The sequence below is a fragment of the Micromys minutus genome (assembly GCF_963924665.1).
Source record: "Micromys minutus genome assembly, chromosome: 24".
NCBI lineage: Eukaryota > Metazoa > Chordata > Mammalia > Rodentia > Muridae > Micromys > Micromys minutus.
Genome location: NC_137959.1, coordinates 162,451 through 185,091, shown reverse-complemented (window position 1 = coordinate 185,091; position 22,641 = coordinate 162,451). Strand labels below are relative to the sequence as shown.

Here is a 22,641-nt window from a genome sequence, read left to right as displayed (position 1 = left end):
CTTACCTTGTAAGCATTCGGGCCTGTGCCAGTTGCTCAGAACCTACAACTGAAAACCCAAGACATTTTGATGCTTATTGAAATTTTAGTGCTTGGTGAGATGGAGGAGGGGGTGTATATCCCTGAGCTTCATCAAAAGCCAGCCTCACTTAATTAGCAAAATCTAGGTTAAGCGATTAATCCCTGCATCAAAAATCAAGGTTAATAGTGACTGAAGAATGATACCTGAGGTTGAACTCTTGCTTCCACAAAGGTTCACAAAAGGCATAAAATCTACCTCACACACACATAAACACATAAACACACAGTACACATACATGAAGTATAGCTCGGTAAGTACTTGATCTGAGGGAACTGAATCAGAAAGAGGATGGGAATTCATGATTGCTGTACCTCCTTTGTGTGTCAGAAACTAACTTGAGACCTCTCGTTTCTTTATTTGGTGCTAGTCATCAAACCCAGGGTCTTCTGTATGTTAGACAAGTACTCCACTTTCTATTTTCTTTAATTTTGATGTGAATTTGGTACCATCTCCATTTTACAGAGAAAGGATCATAGGCTTAGAGACATTACATACCTTTCTTTGTGGAATCCTGGCTTGAATTCCTGTGTTGTTGTTGGTTTTCTTTCTCTCCTTCATACTGCCCGAGTAAAAGGTGACAGATTATGAACACAGAGGCTGGCCCATTGCTTGTGAAATGGGTACATGTTGTTAAGTTCTGGGAGACTTCTTCTTTTTTTTTTTTTTTTTGGCCAATAACTCTCCTGTTTCAAGCAGAGGACAAGGCAAACCTAAGAACCAAGACTGTCAAGACTGATGTTTTATATACCCTACAGTGATTAAAAAACTGTAGACAGAGTGGGTAAGAGAGATGCAGTAGGTACTAGGAGCTCCAACAAATGTGTTTTCTTATCCTTCTCCTGGAGCAGTTTGTACTCTCTTAAGACCATGTGCAGGATTCCTATGCTGTCATTGTTTTGTGTCCTTACTAAACCAATCTGTCTGCCTTCCTTCACCAATGAGTTTATGGATATTTCTAGCTGTTCATTTAATTTCATAGCACAGTGGTGAAATTTCTGTGGAAATACATCGATACCATTAGATTTATTTTTTTTTTTCAAATTGCAATATAATTACATAATTTCTCTTCCCTTTCACTCCCCCAACACCTTTCATATATTGCCCCTTGGTCTTTCTCAAATCTATAGGCTCTTTAATTAGTATATCACACACACACACACACACACACTTGGTGTCTATCACTGGGGAGCAATCAAGAAGAAGAAAAATAGCCTATAATGGTTTGGGAGTTTGTTGAACTTTCCTGTCTAACAACCCAAATGGGATCTCTTCATACTTGGTATTTTTTAAGATATATAGAGGTATTTGTTAGTCTATGGCTATTGGAGGAAGCATTATCAGCCCAGGGGAGAGAAGGTTTTCATTTAAACTACATATATGAATGTGTGTTCTCCTTCTGTACGGATGTCTCTAATTTAAGTCCTGCTTTCTATTTTCCCCATTTTTTCCTTTAAAACAGTTGCACCTTGCTATTCCTCCCTAACACTCTTTCCACATCCTGATCTCTTTTTACTTCCCTGGTGTTTGTAGTTGTTCCAGGTTACACAGTCATCTCTGAAGACTTGTAGTCTCAGATGCCAATAAGCATGTGAGATTTGTTTTTTAGAGTCTGTGTTACATACTTACTGTGTGTTTTTCGAGTTCTATTCATTTACCTTTAAATTTTGTAATTTTTCTTTATAGCTGAATGTAATATGCACCATACTTTGATTAGTGATCTGTTAGTTGACATATCTTTAGATTGTTTCAATTTTCTTGTTATTGTGAGTAGAGTGGCAGTGAGATGGGCCTTCATCTAGTAGTAGTCTTTACGCCTGTCTCCCAGCTTCTATGATTATGTGTGATAGCCACGCATACTGAACTCTTAAAACCAGTGTGTTCTACATTGAGTTTTAAGGACAAAGGAGAAGAATATTCTTTGGATTTCTGAGATCCTGCCTCCATCCTCAAAGTTGTATATTATTAATTGGTAATCTGTTGAAATTAAAATGGAGACCTCTCCATACAAAGTTTCATGCTTTTTCTCCCACAGTGGTCTTCACAAATAACCCATGTAGATATATGAGCATTTTATCAAAGCTGTGTATAAGTTTCGACCCAGCACTGTGCCCAAAAGTACTATGAAAATGTGTGCCTTGCAGCTAATGCCACTTAATATATATGGCACTGTTTGTGCCTTTCCGTCATGTGAGCCTGACAGCTCTAAGAAAAATGACATAGGTCTCTCTTCCATTACTCTCCGATGTCCATCATTATACAGATGCTGACCACATCCTCATTACAGTGAGAAAGCACTTGTACCAACTTGGCCTGTTATAACTTTAAAATAGAGAAAAGCATAAACTAGAGAAACACCTTGAGATATGAGAGTGGCACATACATTTAATGAATTAGATAAATACAATAAGGTACTAAGCTTTTTTCTTTTTCCTCCTTGTTTTTTACATACTTATTTTCTTCAGTGGCCTCATAAAATTTGCTAAAAGTAGTAAAGCTTGTCTTAAAGATTTCAGCATAGAATTTGCACTTACTAATTATTTTACTACCAATATTTTAGGCATATCTTGATTTAAATATACTTTTCCCAGCAAAACCTGATATGTTAGAACTAAATGGACAGATCTTTAAAGAATATTCATTTATTTATTAAACAATTTTTTATTGGATTGTATTCTGTCTCAGCTTGGTTTATAATGTTAAAGCAAAGAATTCATGTGCTAATTTTCCCCTTTACTGATTTTATCAACTCACTCTCCTTCTCTCTGTTATGTCCCATATAGTCTGAAGTGTCCTGGATTCCCAACAAACATTACTCTGGGATTTATGGCCTGATGAAGCTGGTACTGACCAAGACTCTACCTGCCAACCTGGAGAGAGTCATTGTCCTAGACACTGACATTACCTTTGCAACAGACATTGCAGAGCTATGGGCTGTGTTTCATAAGTTCAAAGGTAGGAGCTAGCAAGCCAAGAATGCTGGCTTTTAAAACGCATTTTATTTATTACTAGGGTGTGTGTGTGGTGTGTGTGTGTGTGTGTGTGTGTGTGTGTGTGTGTGTGTGTGTGTTTGTCTGTCTTTCTGTCTGTGTGAATGTCTTTGTATAGCTGTGTGAGTTTATGTCTTCTTAGATGTACATGCCATAGTATATATGAGGAGAAAAGTACAGATTTTGAGAGTGAGTTCTCTTCTTACACTTTGAATGGCAGAGGTTATACTCAGGTGGCCAGGCTTTCAGGCCAAGCACTTCCATTCACAGAGCCATCATCTCAGTCAGTGTTTTTATTATTAATGTGGTCCTAGAGATGCAACTTTAGAACCTTTCCTGTGCCAGGCAAGCCTGCGGCCAATTAGCCATACCTCACCCAGCATTACATCTGAGAAAGGATATGAGCTTAAGTAGCATATTAATAAGGCACAAGTGTAGATGTCAACTCCATTAATTTCAGAAAAGTTAAAACTGAAAGTTTATTTCTTTAGGAGTTGAAGAGAATGGATGCATGTTTATAGGAAAACCCATTTTAAGTGACTGCATAGTCAGTAATAATTAGGTATCTTTTTATGGGCACGATAAAGTGTTAGTATACCTGTTTTTATGTTTATTTTGAAACTTGTTTTTCCTGTTATTAAAACTATAGTTTTCTTCTAGTATAACGTATGCCGATTATAGTATCTCCTCCCTCTGTTCCTGCCAATTTTTTTCTATCTGCCCTTCTCTTTGGAACCACCCCCTTTCTGTCTCTTTTAAAAGCAGGGTTGTAAATGATAATAAAATGAAAATAATACAATAAGGAAACAAAAGCTAATACATCAGAATGGGATGATACAAACACAGAAAGCAGAGAACAAGAGAAAAGGTATACACACCCACACACACACATACACGTAAGATACAGATGCAGAATCCCAGTTGTTTACACACTCAGTGATTTCGTAAAATCACAAAACTGAAATCCATAATAATAAATAAAAAGATAAAAACATAAACAAATAAATAAAAGCCCTGATGTGAGGCTGCTTGTCTGCCTTGCTGCTAGGGGTTTTACTGCTACTCAGCAGATAAAGAATGGAATGCAGTCCGTGATAGGGGTCTCAAGGTGTCTTTCCTTGAGGAGCCAGAAGGGATAAATTCCAAGTACCTCTGGGGAAAGCCCTTGGAGAAAACAAAATTTTCATTCACACGTGGTTATCCACTGAGGATAGCTTCTGGGTTAGGGACAGGGCTAGTGTCCACTGCTTTCAGCTCGAGGACTCGGTCTGGTACAGATGCTGTGCAGGCTGTGTGCGTACTGCTTCAGTCTCTGTGAGTTTATACATGTGTCCCCATTCATTTAGTGGTCTTGTTTCTTTGTTGTCTTCCATCTGGCTCTTACATCCTTCCCTCCTCCTCTACTGCAGTGCTTTTCTGAGCCCTAGGGGGAGGAATTTGATAAAGACATCTCATTTAGTGCTGAGTGTTCCAAGGTTTCTCACTTGGCACTTTGTCTCACATGGATCTTTGTATTTGTTCCCATCTGCTACAGGAGGGAGCTTCTCTGATGATGGCTTAGTCTGCCCCCGATCTAATATAATAGAATGTAATAATATGCTCTTTTATTGAACAGTTGTATTTGATTTTACCCTCAGTCCATGATCTCTCTATTCTTGGACAAATGGGCAGGACCAGGTATGGGTTCCACCTTGTGCAATAGGCCTTAAGTCAAACTAAATATAAATTAGGTTGGTTATTCCCTCGAGCTTTGTGCCAACAGCACTCCAGAATTCCTTGAAGGCAGGACCTCATATAGAGTAAAGGATTTGTAGATGATTTGTCTACATTTCTCACTGGGCAGTATGCAGAGTGCCTTCGCGTACCAAAGATTCTAGCCTATTGGGTTGAAGGCTCTGTGCAGGCTCTAGCTCAACGTCTCCTCATTCAGGGATCTATCTGTAAGATGGAGAGAACCAGCTATAGTCTTGACAACAGCCTGGGTTCTTTGGGGCTCACCATTGGACCCCTTTGGCTAACATCTCAATTAGATGTAACTTGATTCTTGAATACTGAAGCTTCATTTGGTGACATGAGGTGACTGTCTTTCTCAGTATTTAGCTACATGTATTTTAAGAAACTTTTATTCTGTTTCCCCACTCTCCTTCTAATACTTTCTTTGGCTTTCAGTATATCTTTCTGTATTCTCTCCCTCATACCTTCTTCCTCCAAACTTTATCTTCCTATTCCAGTTCCCAAGTGTTGATAAATTTATGTAGAGAAGTGTACTCAGGATGTATCTTTTTTTTTAATTAAACAATGATTTGATTGCTGAGAAAGCCTGGAAGGCAATAGTAAAGACTATTAATTTATGGGGTGTTTGAAATGTCTAGTGGTTTTTAATATCATCTTCATTATCTTAACTATATATACATATATTTATATATATATGCATGAATGTATGGCTGGATTTATAACATTGCTCTTTCTGTCTGGTTTCTTTTTATTATTTTCATACATGTATGAGGTGCATACACATGAATGTACAGATAGGCACATGTGTGTATGCACATAAGTAGTTCACTGCAAGACATCAGCTGTTTTCTGTAATTTTCTATTTTATTGCTTTGAGAAAGGGTTTGTTTATCTGGTTTGTTTTTGTTTTTTTTTTCCACTTGTTTCTTTTATTTAAATATTGGAAGTTTGTGATTCTGTTAGGATATCTGGACAGAGCACTCTCAGCATGTGTTTCTTTGCTCCAGAATGCTGAAGTACTGGTACGTGCATTTATGCCTGGATTCTCATGTGAGTGCTGGGTATTTATTCTCACGTCCTCATGCTTACAGAGCAGATGCTCTTATCCACCAAGCCATTTCCCCTCTTTTCAGATATTAGAACTGCCATCATTTACCTCACAGTATATGAGACTGCCTAAGGCCAAGTCATGAGCCTGATATGTTTATTTGAATGGCATACATGAGAGAAGTATTACATTAGCTAGATGTTGGTGTGTTCTACTAGCACCTGCCTGAAAGTCTTCCTTAACATTACCTGGTTTTTTAATGTTCTTTCGCACTATGGCCAATTCTAATGGCAGAGAAATTTCTATCTTTATTTTTTCTTAGTTCTGTTTCTTTTTGAGTTGAACTCTGGCTTCTATGTTTAAAATCTGTCTCTTAACTGTTTGGAGGGTGAACTAGCACTCTGTGGTTTTAAATCCCAGTTTTCTCATTAATCATGGGATATTCCTATTTGATTTCTTTTCCACTCATGACAGAGAGTAGACTCCTTCTTTACCCTGGCCACAGCCTCCTCCTCCTCTTCTGGGGCCTATGTAGGTCTGTGCTAATTGAACAAAATGCTCGGCAAAGCATAATGATGACATAATGACCTCATCAAGATAAAAAGGGGTTTATGTGAGTCAGAAAAGATCATTTGGGCAGAACTGGAAAGAAGAAAACATGCATGTCTATCCTCCCTCTTCTTCCCAGCCTGCCAGGATCCATCTTTCTACTTCCTGATTAAGCTTGTATGGGTACAGGGAATGGCTCAAGACCAAACTCAGAAAAGGTATGCACCTTGGCAGCTGTCTATTGCTATTTTCATATTCCACTGTCATTTCTGTTTGTTCCTCCTTTCAAAGCCAGGTTGAAGTCATCTGGGGACACTTTCTCTTTAATTGTGCGCAGTTTGATTTGTGCCTTTATGCTCATGTTCAGTGTTTAATGGTGCATTTATTTTGTAGGCATTATTGCATCCCTACTGAGTGCCAGGCACTGTGCCTGTCTCTGAAAATAAAATAGTAAGTATTAAAGGGACATTAAGAGTTGTCATATTTCCCAGTGGAAAGAAGAGAAGTCAGCTTTGAGGGTCTTGCAGGGAAATGAAGCTGTGCTTTCTCATTGGATAGAAGAAATGCTTGTGAGCCAGAGAAGCCTACCACCTGGCTTTTAGAAGATAAAACTTAGAGCTTCCACAGCTTAGACAGTATTTAAAGAGTTCCAGGCATCTGCTTTCTCTGAGGACATACTGAGTTGAAGAGAATCATGTTGCTTATGGCCAGGCCCCATTTGTGGGGTACCCTTGGCCTGGATTAACTGATATAAAAGGGGATCTATTGTATAACTCTATGAAGACTGCCTTTGACCTGATTTTCATAGTCTTGCTTTCTGTTCCTTCCTTTTACGTTCTTCACTACCAATTCTGTGCTATACTAACTTGATCTTAGCATTCCACCAACTCAATCCACCCACATCAGGAGCTCTGCATTGCCCTTAGAGGTGGATCTCAGCTAATGCACCAGAGAAGGAGCCCGTCAGCTGCAGCTAAGTGCTCACAGCTGAGAACTCACAGCTTACAGTTTCAGCTACTGTGTTACTTACAGCACTGAAGCTAAGAACACTGTAAGGGAAGAAAGGCTATTGGGCTCTTGCATCTCCCAGTGATAGTTGAAGATCTTAGAACTGGAGGATCCTGGGCCTTAGCATAGTATGCTTGATCACATTCAAGGATGGAGATGAAGTAAGCTGAGTTACTGAGCTGTATTATGTTTGTAAATTCTTGATTTTTTTGTTTTTTGGGTTTCTTCGGGGGGGGGGGGTATTTGTTTGTTTTTAGCTTATTTCTAGCATTACTTGGTACCCAACCATACAGAGGAGTATATTAGGTGCTACTGTTTACTAAAGTGGTGGTTATTAAGCTTCCTAACTCTCTAACAGTTTAATACAATTCCTTATATTATGGTAACCTACTAGTATAAAAGTATTTACTTTCCTACTTCCTATCTGATATGAGATCCCTATGAATGGGGCTATTTGACCATCAAGGGGTTACAGCCCATATGTTGAGAAGCACTGTCAGGTGCCTGCTTTCACAGAACACCGTGGTAGGCCAGACAACACTGTACTTGTACCCATTATCCGAAAGGAGTATAAAATAAGAGGTTTTCTCCAAGCTCTCTCTTCCCATTTTTTCCTAAGAAAATACAAAGCTAAAAATAAAAAAGCCAAACCTTTCTGTTTCCCATATATCAATATTTTTGTACATTTTCCTTTTAAGTTAGACCGAAGGAAGGTTATGAGCAAAAAGAAATCTTCATTCATCCTCCTCAAACCCCACCCTCTATAATGTAGAATCCTTTGGTCCAAAGGGAGAATTCCCATCTCATCAACGCAGTGGCATTCAACTTCATTCAAGTAAATATATTGACTGGCCATGTCCATCTTTGTCTGGTGAGGGACAGGTCCAGAAGAGCTATTTAATTTTATTCCACAGAAATCAACTAAAGAAAGACTCAGTCCTTGGCCTTTGGGAGATGTCCCATATATCTTGGCTTCTGCTTCTCCTCAATATCAGGTTTCTCTCTATCCATATAAACAGGCTTCACCCTTACCCAGGCTGTATCAGCCTCTGGAAGGTTTTCAAATCCTTAGTAGAATCTGACTGCAGCAGTTACTGAAGATTTTCTGAGCATATTAATAATGGACCCCTTTGTGGTTAACAACATAATCAGATGCAGCATTTGTTACAATTATATACCACCTCTAAAGTCTTCCCCAGGTGGTATTATTGGTTGGGGAGGTGGTGAGGACTTCAAATAGTGTGTCTTTGTTGGAGAATACAGTTAAGAGGTGTGTGGTTTGGAAAGATTCACCCGGTCCCAGCCCCTTCCTAGCTCTCTCTACTTCCTGGCCACCATGAAGTGAGTTTTTGCATTATATAAATCCAATATTTGCAATCTAAAACTAAAAGCAAAGTGATGATGGACAAAATCTTGAACCTACTCTTTAATAATATATTTTTCCAGATGTCAAATATCTTTTGACAGTTGGGACTTTGTGGGAATATAAGGAGCCAAGCTATTTATTTGGACAGAAATGTAAACAGAAAGGAGGAATGGATTCCTATGAAAGCAGATATTAATATGCAGCAGGGTGGTAATGAGGGTTCTCACAGGAAAGTTACATTTAAGCAAATCCAGGAAGAAGTTGGCAAAACAAGTGAGCAAGTGGGTGTGCCAAGAGGAAGCACAGGCCACTGTCCTGAGCACAAGGAGCCTCAGGCACAAACTGCTATGAGTAGATAGAAAATGGGGTGACCCAAGAAAGGCCTGGAGGCATGTTCACACTGTGGGGCCTATGGAGGACTATGGAATGTTTACTTTTATTTTATCATTTCCTTTTATCAATTCAGGGATCTTTTGGGAGACTCTGACAGAGGTGTGACTTGATCTGCCTTCTGTTTATAGTGGATCATCCTAGCTGTGCTGGTGTAACTAGAAGGAAGCAAGAAAAATATTTAGGGGACTTGCAGTAATCTTAGTAGGCAATAATGTGAGCTTGAACTCAGGTATAGCTTGTGAAAAGCTAGAATCTTCCACTTTTAAAGCACATTCTAGAAATTGAGTCATCATCTGGAAATTACAGATAATAAGGTAGGCGATGATCCCAGGTAGCTGGACTCCTGTGGTTTCATGGATTACACTGGGTGGTTTAATAGAGGTCAGAGGAAAGGTCACTCTTTGTTGTAAGACCTGATAAACTTGGGATGGCCATTGCATGGAGAAGCAATGAGGTGGTCCAAGAGATGAATGCTTATGAAGCAAAGAGAATTTGAATATTGTCAACTGTTCTAGAAACCAAGATAGAAATTTTATGCATTTCAGAGTTCCTTAACCTGGGCCTGAGCATAGTTCCAGTGCTGTTCTAGTCTAGGCAGTTACTACCTGGCAAAGCTGACTCCAGACTCTTTAGCTTTAGAGCCTGTGCTCTGTCAATTGTGACTCTTCTTTGGTTTTCCCATTGGGATAGTGGAGTGGGCACCTGCTAGTCTGAGGGTGGTTGTTAGATTAGGTGAGACTTGGGGGTTGCATTAGTCGGGGTTTCTATTTTTGCACACACACACACACACACACACACACACACACACACACACACAAACCATCATGATCAAGAATCAAGTTGGGGAGGTAAGGGTTTATTCAGCTTACACTTTCATATCGCTATTCATTACCAAAGGAAGTCAGGACTGGAACTCAAGCAGGTCAGGAAGCGGGAGCTGATGCAGAGGCCATGGAGGGATGTTACTTACTGACTTGCTTCCCCTGGCTTGCTCAGCTTGCTTTCTTATAGAACCCAGGTCTACCAGCCCAGGGATGGAACCACTCACCATGGGCTGGGCCCTCCTCCCTTGATCACTACTTGAGAAAATGCCTTATATCTGGATCTCATGGAGGCATTTCCTCAACTGAGGCTCCTTTCTCTGTGATAACTCCAGATCGTGTCAAGTTGACACAAAACCAGCCAGTACAGGGATCCTATACACTTGAGCTAACTGCATATTAAATTATATGTAGGATCTGACTACAGCAGTTACAGGAAGATGTTCTAAGGGTATAAATAATAAATGTATGGCCATAATTTGGGGCTTTTCAAACAAGACTTTTATAAATAATGGTGATAGTGTTCTGATCCATGAGGACAATGCCTCCTCTTGAAGAAGAGCATATTTCCACAGAGTGTAAGGTGAATTTCAAACTAATATGACCAGCTTCAATCACATGTTGCCACTACCTGCTTTATCATTGTATGATGCTTGATGTTCAGGCCACTGGGTATCTTTTCAGGAAAGCTCACCTTTTTAATATTTGCTTTGTATTTAGCACTCAGGAAGCAGTCCATAGGTAAATTCATTCTTCACAGACTAGCATGAAGTGATTACTGCTAATGTTCCTATCTTAAACATTTGGGAGAGGATGCTTACTGAAGTATAATGTTTAACTCAAGGGCGGAGTTCTCTAGTTGCAGAACTGAGATTCTATCTCACACAGTCTACCTCTATTCCTTTGCTCACCTGAGATGAGAAGTAAGAAACGGCATTTTGTAGAAGGAGCTGTCTCTGGAGATTCCAAAAGAAAGAACTCTAAGTGATATATGTAAGCCTGTTTGTTCAGGTAAGAGACATTATGATATAGGCACGCAGATCCTGCATATAGAGCTATAAAAGAGACTCCAAGGCACAGACTGTAATGAGTAGTTTCACAAAATTTCAATCATAGCCTAGGGTTGCATACCATGCCGATCATCTGAGTGCTGGGAAGTAGCTGTGGACCCAAGAATTCTACACTTGGACTCTTCATGGGGAGAAAAATAAATAAATAAATAAAACCATGTTGAGGTATACCAGTAAGTGTTGAGTTTCACATATTTACATGTTTAATCTTAGTCTTCCTTGTCTTAGTAGTAAGAGAAAAATAGGAGGTGATTCATTTATGAAATTTAACAGCCCATTTGAAAGACACCTGGTTGACTTTGTCTACCTCTCTTATTATACAGTGACACAATTAGAAGGCACTATCCCTGAAATAGAGAACTGGTATTTCCCAGGTCTAATTGTGCCTTGGTCTTGGGACCTTTCAAGCCTCGGGAACTGTAATAAATCTATTTGTAGATGATCCTGTCAAAGGTGTTGTGTTATAGGGGCTCCCTGACTTCTCTGATCCTAAATGAAGTTGGAATGATGCTAATGGGATCCTTGTGAGATATTCACAAGATAATGTGTGGTATCCCTCTATTCTCTGCTTTCTCTAAGGATTCCTGCCAGAGTCAGAGCAAGCGGGATAATGGGGAAAATTATTATTTTGGATGTGTTGCATTACTTCACATCTTTGTCCACAGAGCCTTTGGGCTGAGACTAGGCTTAAATGTAAAATATCAGACAAGCTGAACACAAAAACCCTGGAAGTCTTAATTCAGAAAGGATATTTGGGAAACTTTTAAGCTTCTTTCTAGCCAGGCGCCTTATAGGAGTTTTCTTCCAGTGTCTCTCAAGTTCTACTTGTCTTATCTTGCCTAACTCTCTCACTGCATGTCCCCTGGTGGGACTGGTGGAACAGTAAGAACCTAGGAAAGAATGAGACCAAGTTTCAAATCCCTACTGGGTAGCCTGTTTATCAGCAGGGTCAGCCTGGGGATTATTAATTCCTCATAACCTCATCTGTGCAGCAGTAGGTAGAAAATACTGTGTCCTCGAAGTGGTGGGTTAAGGTTTGAGTGACTCAGTGATCCAGGTACCTCTTGTATACTCAGAAAACATTATACCTTTTCATTTTTCTTCTTCCTAGAAGTTTAGTTACCCATTTGAAAGGTGGCATTGATCTTTCTCTTTAGCCCATACAAAAGGAATCAAAAATGGAGGTCTAAGGACAGCCACGCAATACCTTATCTATCAGGTTCTCTTGATTAAAGCTTTGCTACTCTTGTATGGCCTCTCTGGCTCCTATAGACAGTTTTCTCCTCATTTTGCATTGACTTTTATGCTTCTTAAACTGGAGATGCAGCTTGGCTGCCGCAAAGAAAAATAGAACTTTAAGAAATATAAATTCTCTAATGAAGAAACTTTACAAAGATGCCTGTAGCCTGCCACCAACTGTGTGGCAGTCAGTACAGGATCTGGAATTCAGCAGGGAAGATAGGTTTTGTTCATCAGTCATCCAGTCTAGCTATAAGCCGGAAACATTTCTTTATAATTTGTGCCAGACTTTAAAAGAATTTTTTATGACCTCAATATCAATAGGTCACCTACCAACTTTCCAAAGTGTTCATGGTTCTTTGGGATGAGTGGGGTTTGGAATAGTGTCTTGATATGATGTGTGTGTGTGTGTGGGGGGGGTGTTTGTGTGTGGGGGGTCTGTGTATCATATAGTTGCTATATATTTGATTGATATGTTTGATATATATCAAATAATATATGATATATAATATAATAAATTCTATTAATAAATATATATCTTTATATCAAATAGCATATAATATCAAAGGCTTTGAATGTACAGACATGGGACTGAAAATGTGCACCCCCACACTTGCCTTTGTTTTTTGGTTTGATTTTAATATTTACCTTGGTGTTTATTATATATTATTTGGAGAATTCTTGTGGTCTCTTGCAACCTTCACTCTTCTCTGCACTTAATACCCTCCTGTTCTCTTCGCATGTGGAAGTAGAAGCCAGCCCTATGAGTCACTTAGATATTTATTGTGTTCACAGCAGGTCAGCAGAGGTGCATGTTACTGGAGCAACATCAAGAATTGTGTCCTGGTGATATTGTTGTAAAGGTTTTTATTATTTCCACATTAGTTTTGATGTGACAGCTTTTTCTTAGACATCAGAGATATTGATTTAGCCTCAGAACTTTATTGTCATTGTTGGGTTTTTGCTTTGTTTTGCCTCATTTAAGCGAGAATACAATACCTTAATAATTGCCTCAAAGATTTACTTTCATTTGTTAAATTCTATAACCTGCACATTATTCAATAAAGGGTAGCTTGCTTCTATCCAATCTATGTACTTTTTTACTTCAGTCTATGAGCTACTATGATTAGCTTAGTTGATTCTGTGGGTATGTTCTTTTGGTGCCTTTGACCTCTCTGGCTCCTAGAATCTGCCCTCCCCCTCTTCTGTGTGTTTCCCTCCTTCTGCCTAAAGTTTGCTGTGGGTCTCTGCATCTGCTCCTATCAGTTGCAGTATGATGGGCTAGGCATGGGTATAATAGTATAGCAGAATAACATTAGCAATCATTTCATTCATGTTTTTTCTAGTCTTTAGGATCATTTTTGTGGATTCTAGGGAGTTTTCACTGGACTAGTTTCCATATCGACCCACCCACCCAAAGAGAAGAATTTATGGTCTTGGCAGGCTACCTTTGATTGCCTGTTATTTTTGATCAGGGGTCTGGAATAACCTCTCCCATTATAGTTTTGGAGAAAGGCCTCATATAAGTGTGACTGGCTGGAATGCTTACCATCTTCTGGTAACTTGAGTTGTGCAGACCACCTACTTGTCTCCTGGAAGCAAGAATGTGTTAAGTTGTAAAGTCAGCAAGAGAGGAAATGGGCATAAGCCCCAGAAAAGAAACACTGAAACATTGGGTGTTTGCATAAAGAAATTTTGAAAAGCTGAACAGCATTAAATCTGGAACTTCAGGAAGTTATTCTACCCAAAATTCTACCTCTTACCTTCTTATATATTCAATAAAGGTTTATTGAGCACTTGCTTAGGATGAAATGTACAAATTATTATCTAATGCTATGGTAATAAAACCCCCCACTATCCAACTTACCTTTCTTTAAAAACATCTGTTGCTTCAGGAAACATTATAGGGTCAGGTACTATACCTGTCAAGTATTCCACTGGCTGACTTGTCTGACAAGGTATTCAACATGTGAGCCTGCCCAACCTGATTAAGGATTTTGACTGTGAGCGTGTAGAGAGTATCCTATTGGGATATCCTGGGTCTTGGTGGGGAAAAGCTGAATGAGGGATATCAGTACCTTCAGTGAAAGCATTAAACCAAAAGCAAAGACATGGAAGCAAGACCCAAATCGTTTCAGAATGAACTTATGGAGACAAAGAGTCAAGTTTGCGTTTAGGATCCTGTACTAAGATCCTGTGCAAGTACTTTAGACCAAAGAAATTCACGTGAAGATTAGTTCCATGTTAGCCATATCCCAAATCGTATTAATAGGCACAGGAAAGCTGAGCAGTCAGTAGCTAATGATCATTTACAGCTTTGTCCTTTGAAAATTTGCTCTGAGCTACAAAGTGGAAGGTGATGTGGATGTTAGAATTACCTGTATGGCCCTTTCTAATTACACAGTTACTACTCCCAGTAACATAGTCCCCACAATGACCTGACTCCATCAGTAATTAGAATATTATTATTCTGGTATAGTGACTGTTCACCTTGGCTTATTTAACCTTGTCCACCTTGGTGTTTTGTGAGGGAGAAGCTCTTTTGTGTACATGGTAGAATGTTAGGCAGTATTTTTGACTGCTCCCCATGCAATGTCAAAAAAAAAAAAAAAAAAAAAAAAAAGAAGAAGAATAAGTGGCCTTGGTTTCTTTTACTTAGGTGCTTGCCCTTCTCTGGTGTTACCTGGTCAATAACTCTAGTTTCTCAGGTTAAAAGCAGGTAAGTAATGTTGGGGGGTGGACAGCATAGGTTTAATAATAGGATAATAGCATGGTGTTGTCCATTTTTCTTTTCTTTTTTTTTTTTTTTTTTTTTTTGGCTTGGTTGTTTGCATGTCTCGATCACTATTTATACTGAATGCTTTGCATAAATACCACTTTATCCTCCATTGTGATGGAAGTATTTTTTTTGACTACTTAACATTGACTTTCCCCTTCAAAAGCTCTATTCCTTCTTGTGCCATCCATGTTGGACCCATTCCTCACAATATGGATAACGACATGAGCTACTCTGACCTGCAACATGATCTTGGACAACTTTCTGGGTGAGGACATTGTAGAGAGCTGATATGTGACCTGCATTGAAGAGTCAAAACTAATATGTGTAAAAGCAAGATTCTCTGCTAAAACCTCTAGTAAAGGGAGAATCTTTTCCTCTGCTAATGCAGGACTATGAGCCTGTGAGGATGGAATGACTCTCTGTACTTCCAACATTATAATAGGACTCTAAGTCCACCCTAGTTTCAAATTTCAAAAGCTTGCTAAGGGACCCCTGGTACTCAGTATGATAGCATATGCATAGATCTAATGTATGACAACTAAAGAATCCTGAGCAAATCTACAAAAGGAAAAGGCAGGAAGATTCAAGCCCTGAGGAAGCCAAGCTCAAAGATCTAGAGCCTTGTAGTCAAGCTGGGGAAGCGCAGCACAGACCTGAGACTTAATGGCCCTGTTTTCTGTATGTATGAGAGAAAGGACTCTCATACATACTCAAATTTTAGAGTCCTGGCTAGAAAACAGAACTCTACATAGTACTATGTACAAGATGCACTATTACTGGGGACTAAGAAGAGCTCTCAAGTAACCCCAACTCCCAGATTTCAGCAAAGGCTGGTCCATAAGCAGGCATTTCTGAGGGTGGCTAATTAGCTACATTACACCCTCATCCCTGCATGTGCCCTTTGAGAGCTCAAGCAAATCTGAGAGCTTGAAAAAAAGACAAGAGTCCAGATTACACTGAGATTACTTAGCTCCAGCCAGGATGCAGTTTGCTTCTTTAATTTTTAAAGTCATTTTATATTTTGGTCTTCCCTATCTCTAAGAAATATGCTAGCTAAAGAAACTCATTCCCCATGAATGGCCTTATTCTGTTTGAATTCATTTGTCTTGAGTAACCATTTCTGTTTTGCTTTCTTCGACTACCTCCTAAACAGGGCTTTTGCCTGTGACCCAGCACATGCCCAGCATCTGTTAGACATTTTGATACATCAATAAGTTTCTTTAGCAATTTAGAAGTTAATTCTATCTAGATGGAAATGGTATTTTGTGACCTATTAATGTAACAATGTGACCTACATTAAACTTTTGATAACCTCCTAACTCCAATTAATAACGCCCATGTGTGAATGGGTATGGGATCATCCAGAGAAATTAGAAAACCAACTAATGGAGACACCTGCAAAGAATTCTCCCTCCCCCATCAGCTGAAATGTCTCAAGAATAAAAAGAGAAAAGAAAAAGAAAAAAACAAACAAACATACATACAAAAAAACAGATACAAAATATAAGAAAATTTGAATTTGTATATAAAAATATTTTATTCACTCAGATGTAACATTGATCTTCATTGTTACAAACTGGTTCTTCATAGAGAATTTGGTCAGGACCTTAAGAAAGCAAGACTCCTACTTTGACTTGCTGTCCTGTGTTTCTTTCTAGTTTGGCCTAATTAAGTGTGTCATTATTCAGGCAGATTTGTTTATGCCTTATGGGGATATCAATTAAAAATATATCAGTGTTTGTCAAAGTGGAAAAGGATGAGTAGAGAGATTTTTTTTTTTAACTCTCTTATGGATTTAATTAGAAACAAAGGACTTTTGTAGTATTTATTGGTGTAGATCTAACTAGAAAGTAAGGACTAAGTACAGGAAAGATAGCTCAATCTATAAATTGCTTGTTGAACAAGCATAAGAACCTGAGTATGGCTCTAGCTTCCAGGTAACAAGCCTGACTTAGCGGTACATACCTTTCACCCTGGTGTTAGGCAGGCTCAATAAGTATGGATCCCTGGAACTCACTGACCAACCACTATAGCAAAACTTGAAAGCTGCCAATTTAATGAGGGACCATAACTCAAAAAATAAAGTGGGAAGCTATTGAGGAAGATATCCAACATTGAACCCTGACTTCTGTGCAAATATATGCACACACACACACACACACACACACACACATGTATAAGCACAAGAAAAAGAGACAGAAATACAAAGAAGCTGAGATAGACAGTCAGGTGTAGACATAGGTATATACATGTGAACACATAAAAACCAAAGAACAAAAAACCTGCTTGTGTCTTAGAGTCTATGAAGTTATCCAGTGTTTTGAATTAGAACAGAAGAGTCAAGGTTATACTTGTGTGATTCGGAGAGATGTGACTGGATGCAGACATGTGTTTTAGAATCACTGTGCTTAGGGAATCACTCTACTTTTTTCTGTTTTGAAATGCTCTGTACATTAAGTTTTTTCTTTTTCATGATAAATTTATTTTTATTTTGTGTAAGTAGATGTTTTACCTGTGTGTATTTATGTGCGCTGTGTGTGTATGTGTGTGTGTTGTGTGTGTGCGTGTGCATTTGGTATGAGAAGCTAAATGTGGGTCATCCATTGTGCAGCAGGTCACTGTGTCATCTCTCCAGTGTTCCTTTGGTAAATTAGTGAATGATGTAAGAATTAAACATATGTCACTGTGCGATCTTGATTACTTTTTAGTTCTGCACAGTATTCACAGTTGGAGCCAGTCAAAATTATATCAACTGTGATCCCTTGGATCACCCTCCCTGTACCGACAACCTGCATTTGTCTGCCAGTAATTCCTTCTGGAATTGCCTTCAATGTTTATCACAATCCAAGCCTCATAGAAGCTTAAAAGAGAAATCATTACTGAATAAACAAAGTTAGACCTTTGGTTCTTGTGGCTGTTAGGTGCCTATAATACTTACTGGTTTTTCTATAAAGCAGTAAGTGCCAGACACCTTTGAGCTCCAGAGAGGACCTGATAGAGTGAAGTATCATTCCAGCATGGCATAGAGACAGGAGAAGTTAAAGAAGCGGTGCTCCCATAGCATTCAGATCTCCTAAAACTCAATAGTACCCAAAAGTTCCAAAAGAACATTTAGTTCAAGACCCATAGCTGTATCCTGGCTTACGTGCCCCCAGACAAGCCTGGAAATCATAGGAAGGAGAGGAGGGTATTTTGCCTAGCTTGGATATGTCTCATAGCAGCCCAGTCTCTAATGTTTACGTCCTTGACTTTGGACTTCAAAAAAACCACTGCAACAAGTGATACCATCTTTTCTTTTAAATTTGGAGGATGGAAACATGTTTTCCTTCTAAACAACCAGAAAGAGAATGTTGGGCAGGATAGAGGTATACTTATGGGCTCTGGACAGTATCGAGCTTAAGGAAAGAGCGCCATCTCCAGATAAAAAACAGCTTTGCTAGGCATTTCAGAGAAGAGTTTGTTCCTCCCTGGCCTCCTTGTGCCCTCCTCCATTTAACCCATGAGTATGTATCAGAAATAAAGAGGGTACGTCCAGTTTAGCTCAGGACAGAAGTTGAAACTCTTAAAACTTTCCCATCTAGAATAAGCTGTGACTAACATTTCTAATTTCTGTCATTTAAGATTATTAAGAATTTCTAGATGTGTTATATAATGTTGCCTGTATCCTGACATCTCTTCTTAACTACACATGTCCATGCTCTACCCTTACCTGGCTGTGTTGTCTGGGTTGTTCCCCTTGATAGCTCTGTACCTTGTTTTCTGTGTAGTAAAACTTTGTCCAGTCTGAATCAGTTAACAGAGGCTGGACAGCCTATGGATAAATGAAGGAGATTACCCATTTCTCTGTTTCCTTCTCTTCTCCCAAGCTTAAAGTTAATATCATCAGAAGAGTTCTTTAAAAAAAAAAAATCTAGATTCCTAAGCCAAGCATGTTCCATCCATACTTTGGCTTCCATGGTTCCCCTACTGGGAGTAGGGAGAGGCATGCATGTAGAAGCCAAAGGTCAACCTTGAAGATCATCCCTCAGGACACCACTTACCTTGTTTTAGAGACATAGTCTTTCATTGACCTAGAACTCAGTTTAAGGTGGCTAACCAGGGAGCCCTAGTCAAGCCATCCTTCTCTACCACTTCAGTTGTAGAATTAGTGTTTACAACTGTATCTGGGGGTTTCTAAGTTGTTACTGAGGATTCAACATTGTGCTTGTACAACAATGATTATATTGACTAAACTAGCTTCTCAGGCTCAGGCCATATTTGACAAACTGTACAAGATGGTAGTAACATGTGACCAGAGTTGAGAATGGCTGAGCTCAGGTAACTGATCTGGGGCTACTGCCCAATAGGTGGAAAGAGACATTGGTCCTTGCTTACTTGTTTGTGGAAACAGAGAGACAGGGTAACATTTGGAATAAGTGTTTAGAGACAGAATTAAAATCCTGGAACCCTTCCCTCTGAGCTCAAACAACGATCAAAATCCAATGCAATATTATAAATACCAGGAAAAGTTAAAGCTGTACCGGTCATGGGATCATGAACTTACAGCCATGTAGGAGGTGGCATGTGCAGTGATTCAGATTCATAACTGGCAAGAAACATGAGTGATGCGATGGTATTCAGCAAGGCCCAGGTACTTGGCACCCCAGCCTCAGCATGGAGGCTTGCCTGGCTCTACTGCTTTTGCTGAAGAAGAACAAATGCCATTTTCTCAACGGCCACACACACTCCGTGACTCATTAGTGTAGTTGGCATGTGGTTATTTTTTAACTTCTCTGAAAATATCCATGAAAAGAGAGAGTGATAGCAGGGAGATTTTACAGTTTACTGCTTTTCTGGTTTATGTGTTCCTCTCCAGGGTTGAAGGGACTGTCCCATCCCCTTGATGCCTGGTCCACTTATCAAGAAGCAGGTGCAGGTCTCCTCAGTCCCTGGCTAGTGTTTGAGTTCACAGAGTCAGGCATGGGCAGCTTTGTGAATTTATTTCATACACACATTAAGAGCCTGGAGTTTTAATTACAATGTTTTGGGTTGGATGACTTTGATGGAAGATCCAAAAGAAATACCATCCAAGACTATTTAATGGAAATTTTTACATATGCTAGTCAGTCTTGCTATGGTCCATATAACAAGATGTATTGGAGAAGGTCATTTCCCCCACTGAGCCCATCCATGTAGGCCCACTGGCTCCTTTATTGAAAGCACATCATGGCACTAATGGTTGGTGACAGATTAGTATGAAGCTCAGACACCTGTGACCACAGGGAGCTTTTTACACCAGGTCTTTTATTAAAGTAACTGGCATTGTTCCATTGCCAGCATGACTTTCTAACCCCAAGTGTAGATGCAGGGCTATCAGTGCTTTTCATACTTAGTAGACAGGATCCAATAGAAAAATATACCTTTTCCTTTATTTATACTATGGTTAATGTTCTCTGTGGTCTTGGGAGGTTTTAAAATAGCCATGACAACTCCTGTGGTTGTATATGAGGGTGTTATCATAACGTCTTAAAAGAGCATGAAAGAGCCAATCTGAATGTGAGCTATGGTCCTGGACTAAGCAAAAATGGAAGTAATCATCAGCATTCATTCCATTCTGCATCCTGGCTGGTTGTGATGTGACCAGCTGCCTCACACTCCTATACCCATCCTCTCCTCACACGGTAGACTATAACTTCTAATTGTGAGGTAGAGTGAACCATTCTTTTTATGTTGCTTTTGTCAAATGTTAAATCACAACATTGAAGAAAGGTACTTATATACAACCAAGCCTAAAACCCAGTCTGTCTTTTCTGTACATCTATACGTACCTGCCTATTGTCTATACTATAAAGACAACTAAAAACTGTAAAGTCCAACTAAAAAACATCCTGCCTCCAATGAACTTATGTAGTTCTCTCCTACTTTGCATGGAATATTATAATGTTTAAAATGCTTTTACAGACTCCCTATCTTGTTTTCACTCCCAACCCAAAGTGTTACAAACTTTCCTTTTCAAAACAGTGTCATTGGCACAACTATTAAGATGTGTCCACACTCTGATGTCTGGCAGTGTATGCCTGCCACCAGATGGACTGTAAGCTTCTTTTCTAGGGTTCATGTGCCCAGGAGGGCCAGAGAGATATTGTTTGGCTGTTCTTACACTTATCAGAGCAGGAGTATATAACACAGTCAAGCACAGTGGCTGGTTGCATGGTCTGCTGTATGTGGCATTTGTCATTCTTAACAAATCAAGACCAAATTCTTAATCTCAGTATTGCCAAAATCTGGCATAGTACTCAGCATGGGCTTAGTTAACTAATGGGAGTCAGAGTCAATCTTTCAGAAACCATCACATTGCAGGAAAGATTACAAGTCTACCTTTGAAAATGCTATTATTGGTTTTTTTTTTTTTTCTTTCTCCCTCTCCCTCTCCCTCTCCCTCACCCTCTCCCTCTCCCTCTCCCACTCCCACTCCCACTCCCACTCCCACTCCCATAGAGGAACATGTTAGGTGACTTACTATTAGAAAGGGTTCGTCAGTGAGATGCAAACAGTCTTTCTATGTACTGTCTACAGTGCTGGGATTTTAGGTATGTACTTGTGCAGCCACACGGGTACTGGGATTTGAACTCATACTCATTGAGCCACTTCCCCTCCCCCAGCCTCCTTCAGGTTAGTTCAGGTGTGTGTATTGCATGCCTGTTGTGTGTAAGGTAATGGTGGTTGTGAAAGACAGCATACAGGGGAAGAAACTTGACTCTCAAGGAAATGTGTGAGTACAGAAATAGGGTGGCAGAAATGTGCACTCTCTTTTGGATGGAGTTTGCCAATGTGAAGGCATAGGAGAGGCTAGGATGAGAAACACTTAAGGGGCTTTAAAGTTTAAAGTCTAGGTAGAAGTTTGTGAGGGAATTTTTTAAGAAAAGGAATTATTTAAGAAAGACATGAAGAGTGTACTTATGGCAAAATTGTCTGAGGATGGGGCTGAAACTCACTGTTCATTCTAATTTGGTGTGTGGGACACTAGAGCTTTTCAAAAGCAGGATTGAGCTTCGAATTCTTCCCTCTTTCTCTTAGTCATACACTGGGTTGAGTGTCCCTAGGAATATCCTCATCCTAAGCCATGCTCTAAAATCTATAAAATTCATCCTGTATGGCAAAGAAGAGTCTGTGTGATTCAGTTACAGAACATGACACACAGACACCTTTACCGTGCAAATCCTAACACAAGCATTGTCCTGTGAGAGAAAAGTGCAAGAAAACATGGCTATAGACAGAGGTAGTGATTTGACAAGCAGTTCAACTGTGATGACTTGATATAAGACAGAACAAGTCCAAGCCAAAAAGCACAGGTGGAAACTGCACTTGGGAGTGAAAGGAAACATGGGATATATTCTCCCCTTGTCTCCAGAAGACCCAGCTATGCAACACCCCATAACCAGCACAGAGAAACAGATGTCATGATTCTAGCCTGCCAAAGTGTTGCAGGATACCCTTGCACATTTTTTAGCCAGTGAGTCATCAGTCACAACAGCAATAAGAAACTAACATGCTGGGCCAGTGACACCTGAGTTCTGTCTCCAGAAT

General features: G+C 39.5%; 1 protein-coding gene across 1 annotated transcript in view; it reads left to right on the top strand.

Annotated features, from left to right (window-relative positions):
* LARGE1 (LARGE xylosyl- and glucuronyltransferase 1) overlaps nt 1-22,641 on the top strand; it is a 405,800-nt gene that overhangs the window by 243,016 nt on the left and 140,143 nt on the right. Inside the window, exon 6 of the mRNA XM_080936852.1 lies at nt 2,862-3,033. Coding sequence (XP_080792978.1) covers nt 2,862-3,033 — 172 coding nt within the window. The remainder of the gene's footprint in view (nt 1-2,861; nt 3,034-22,641) is intronic.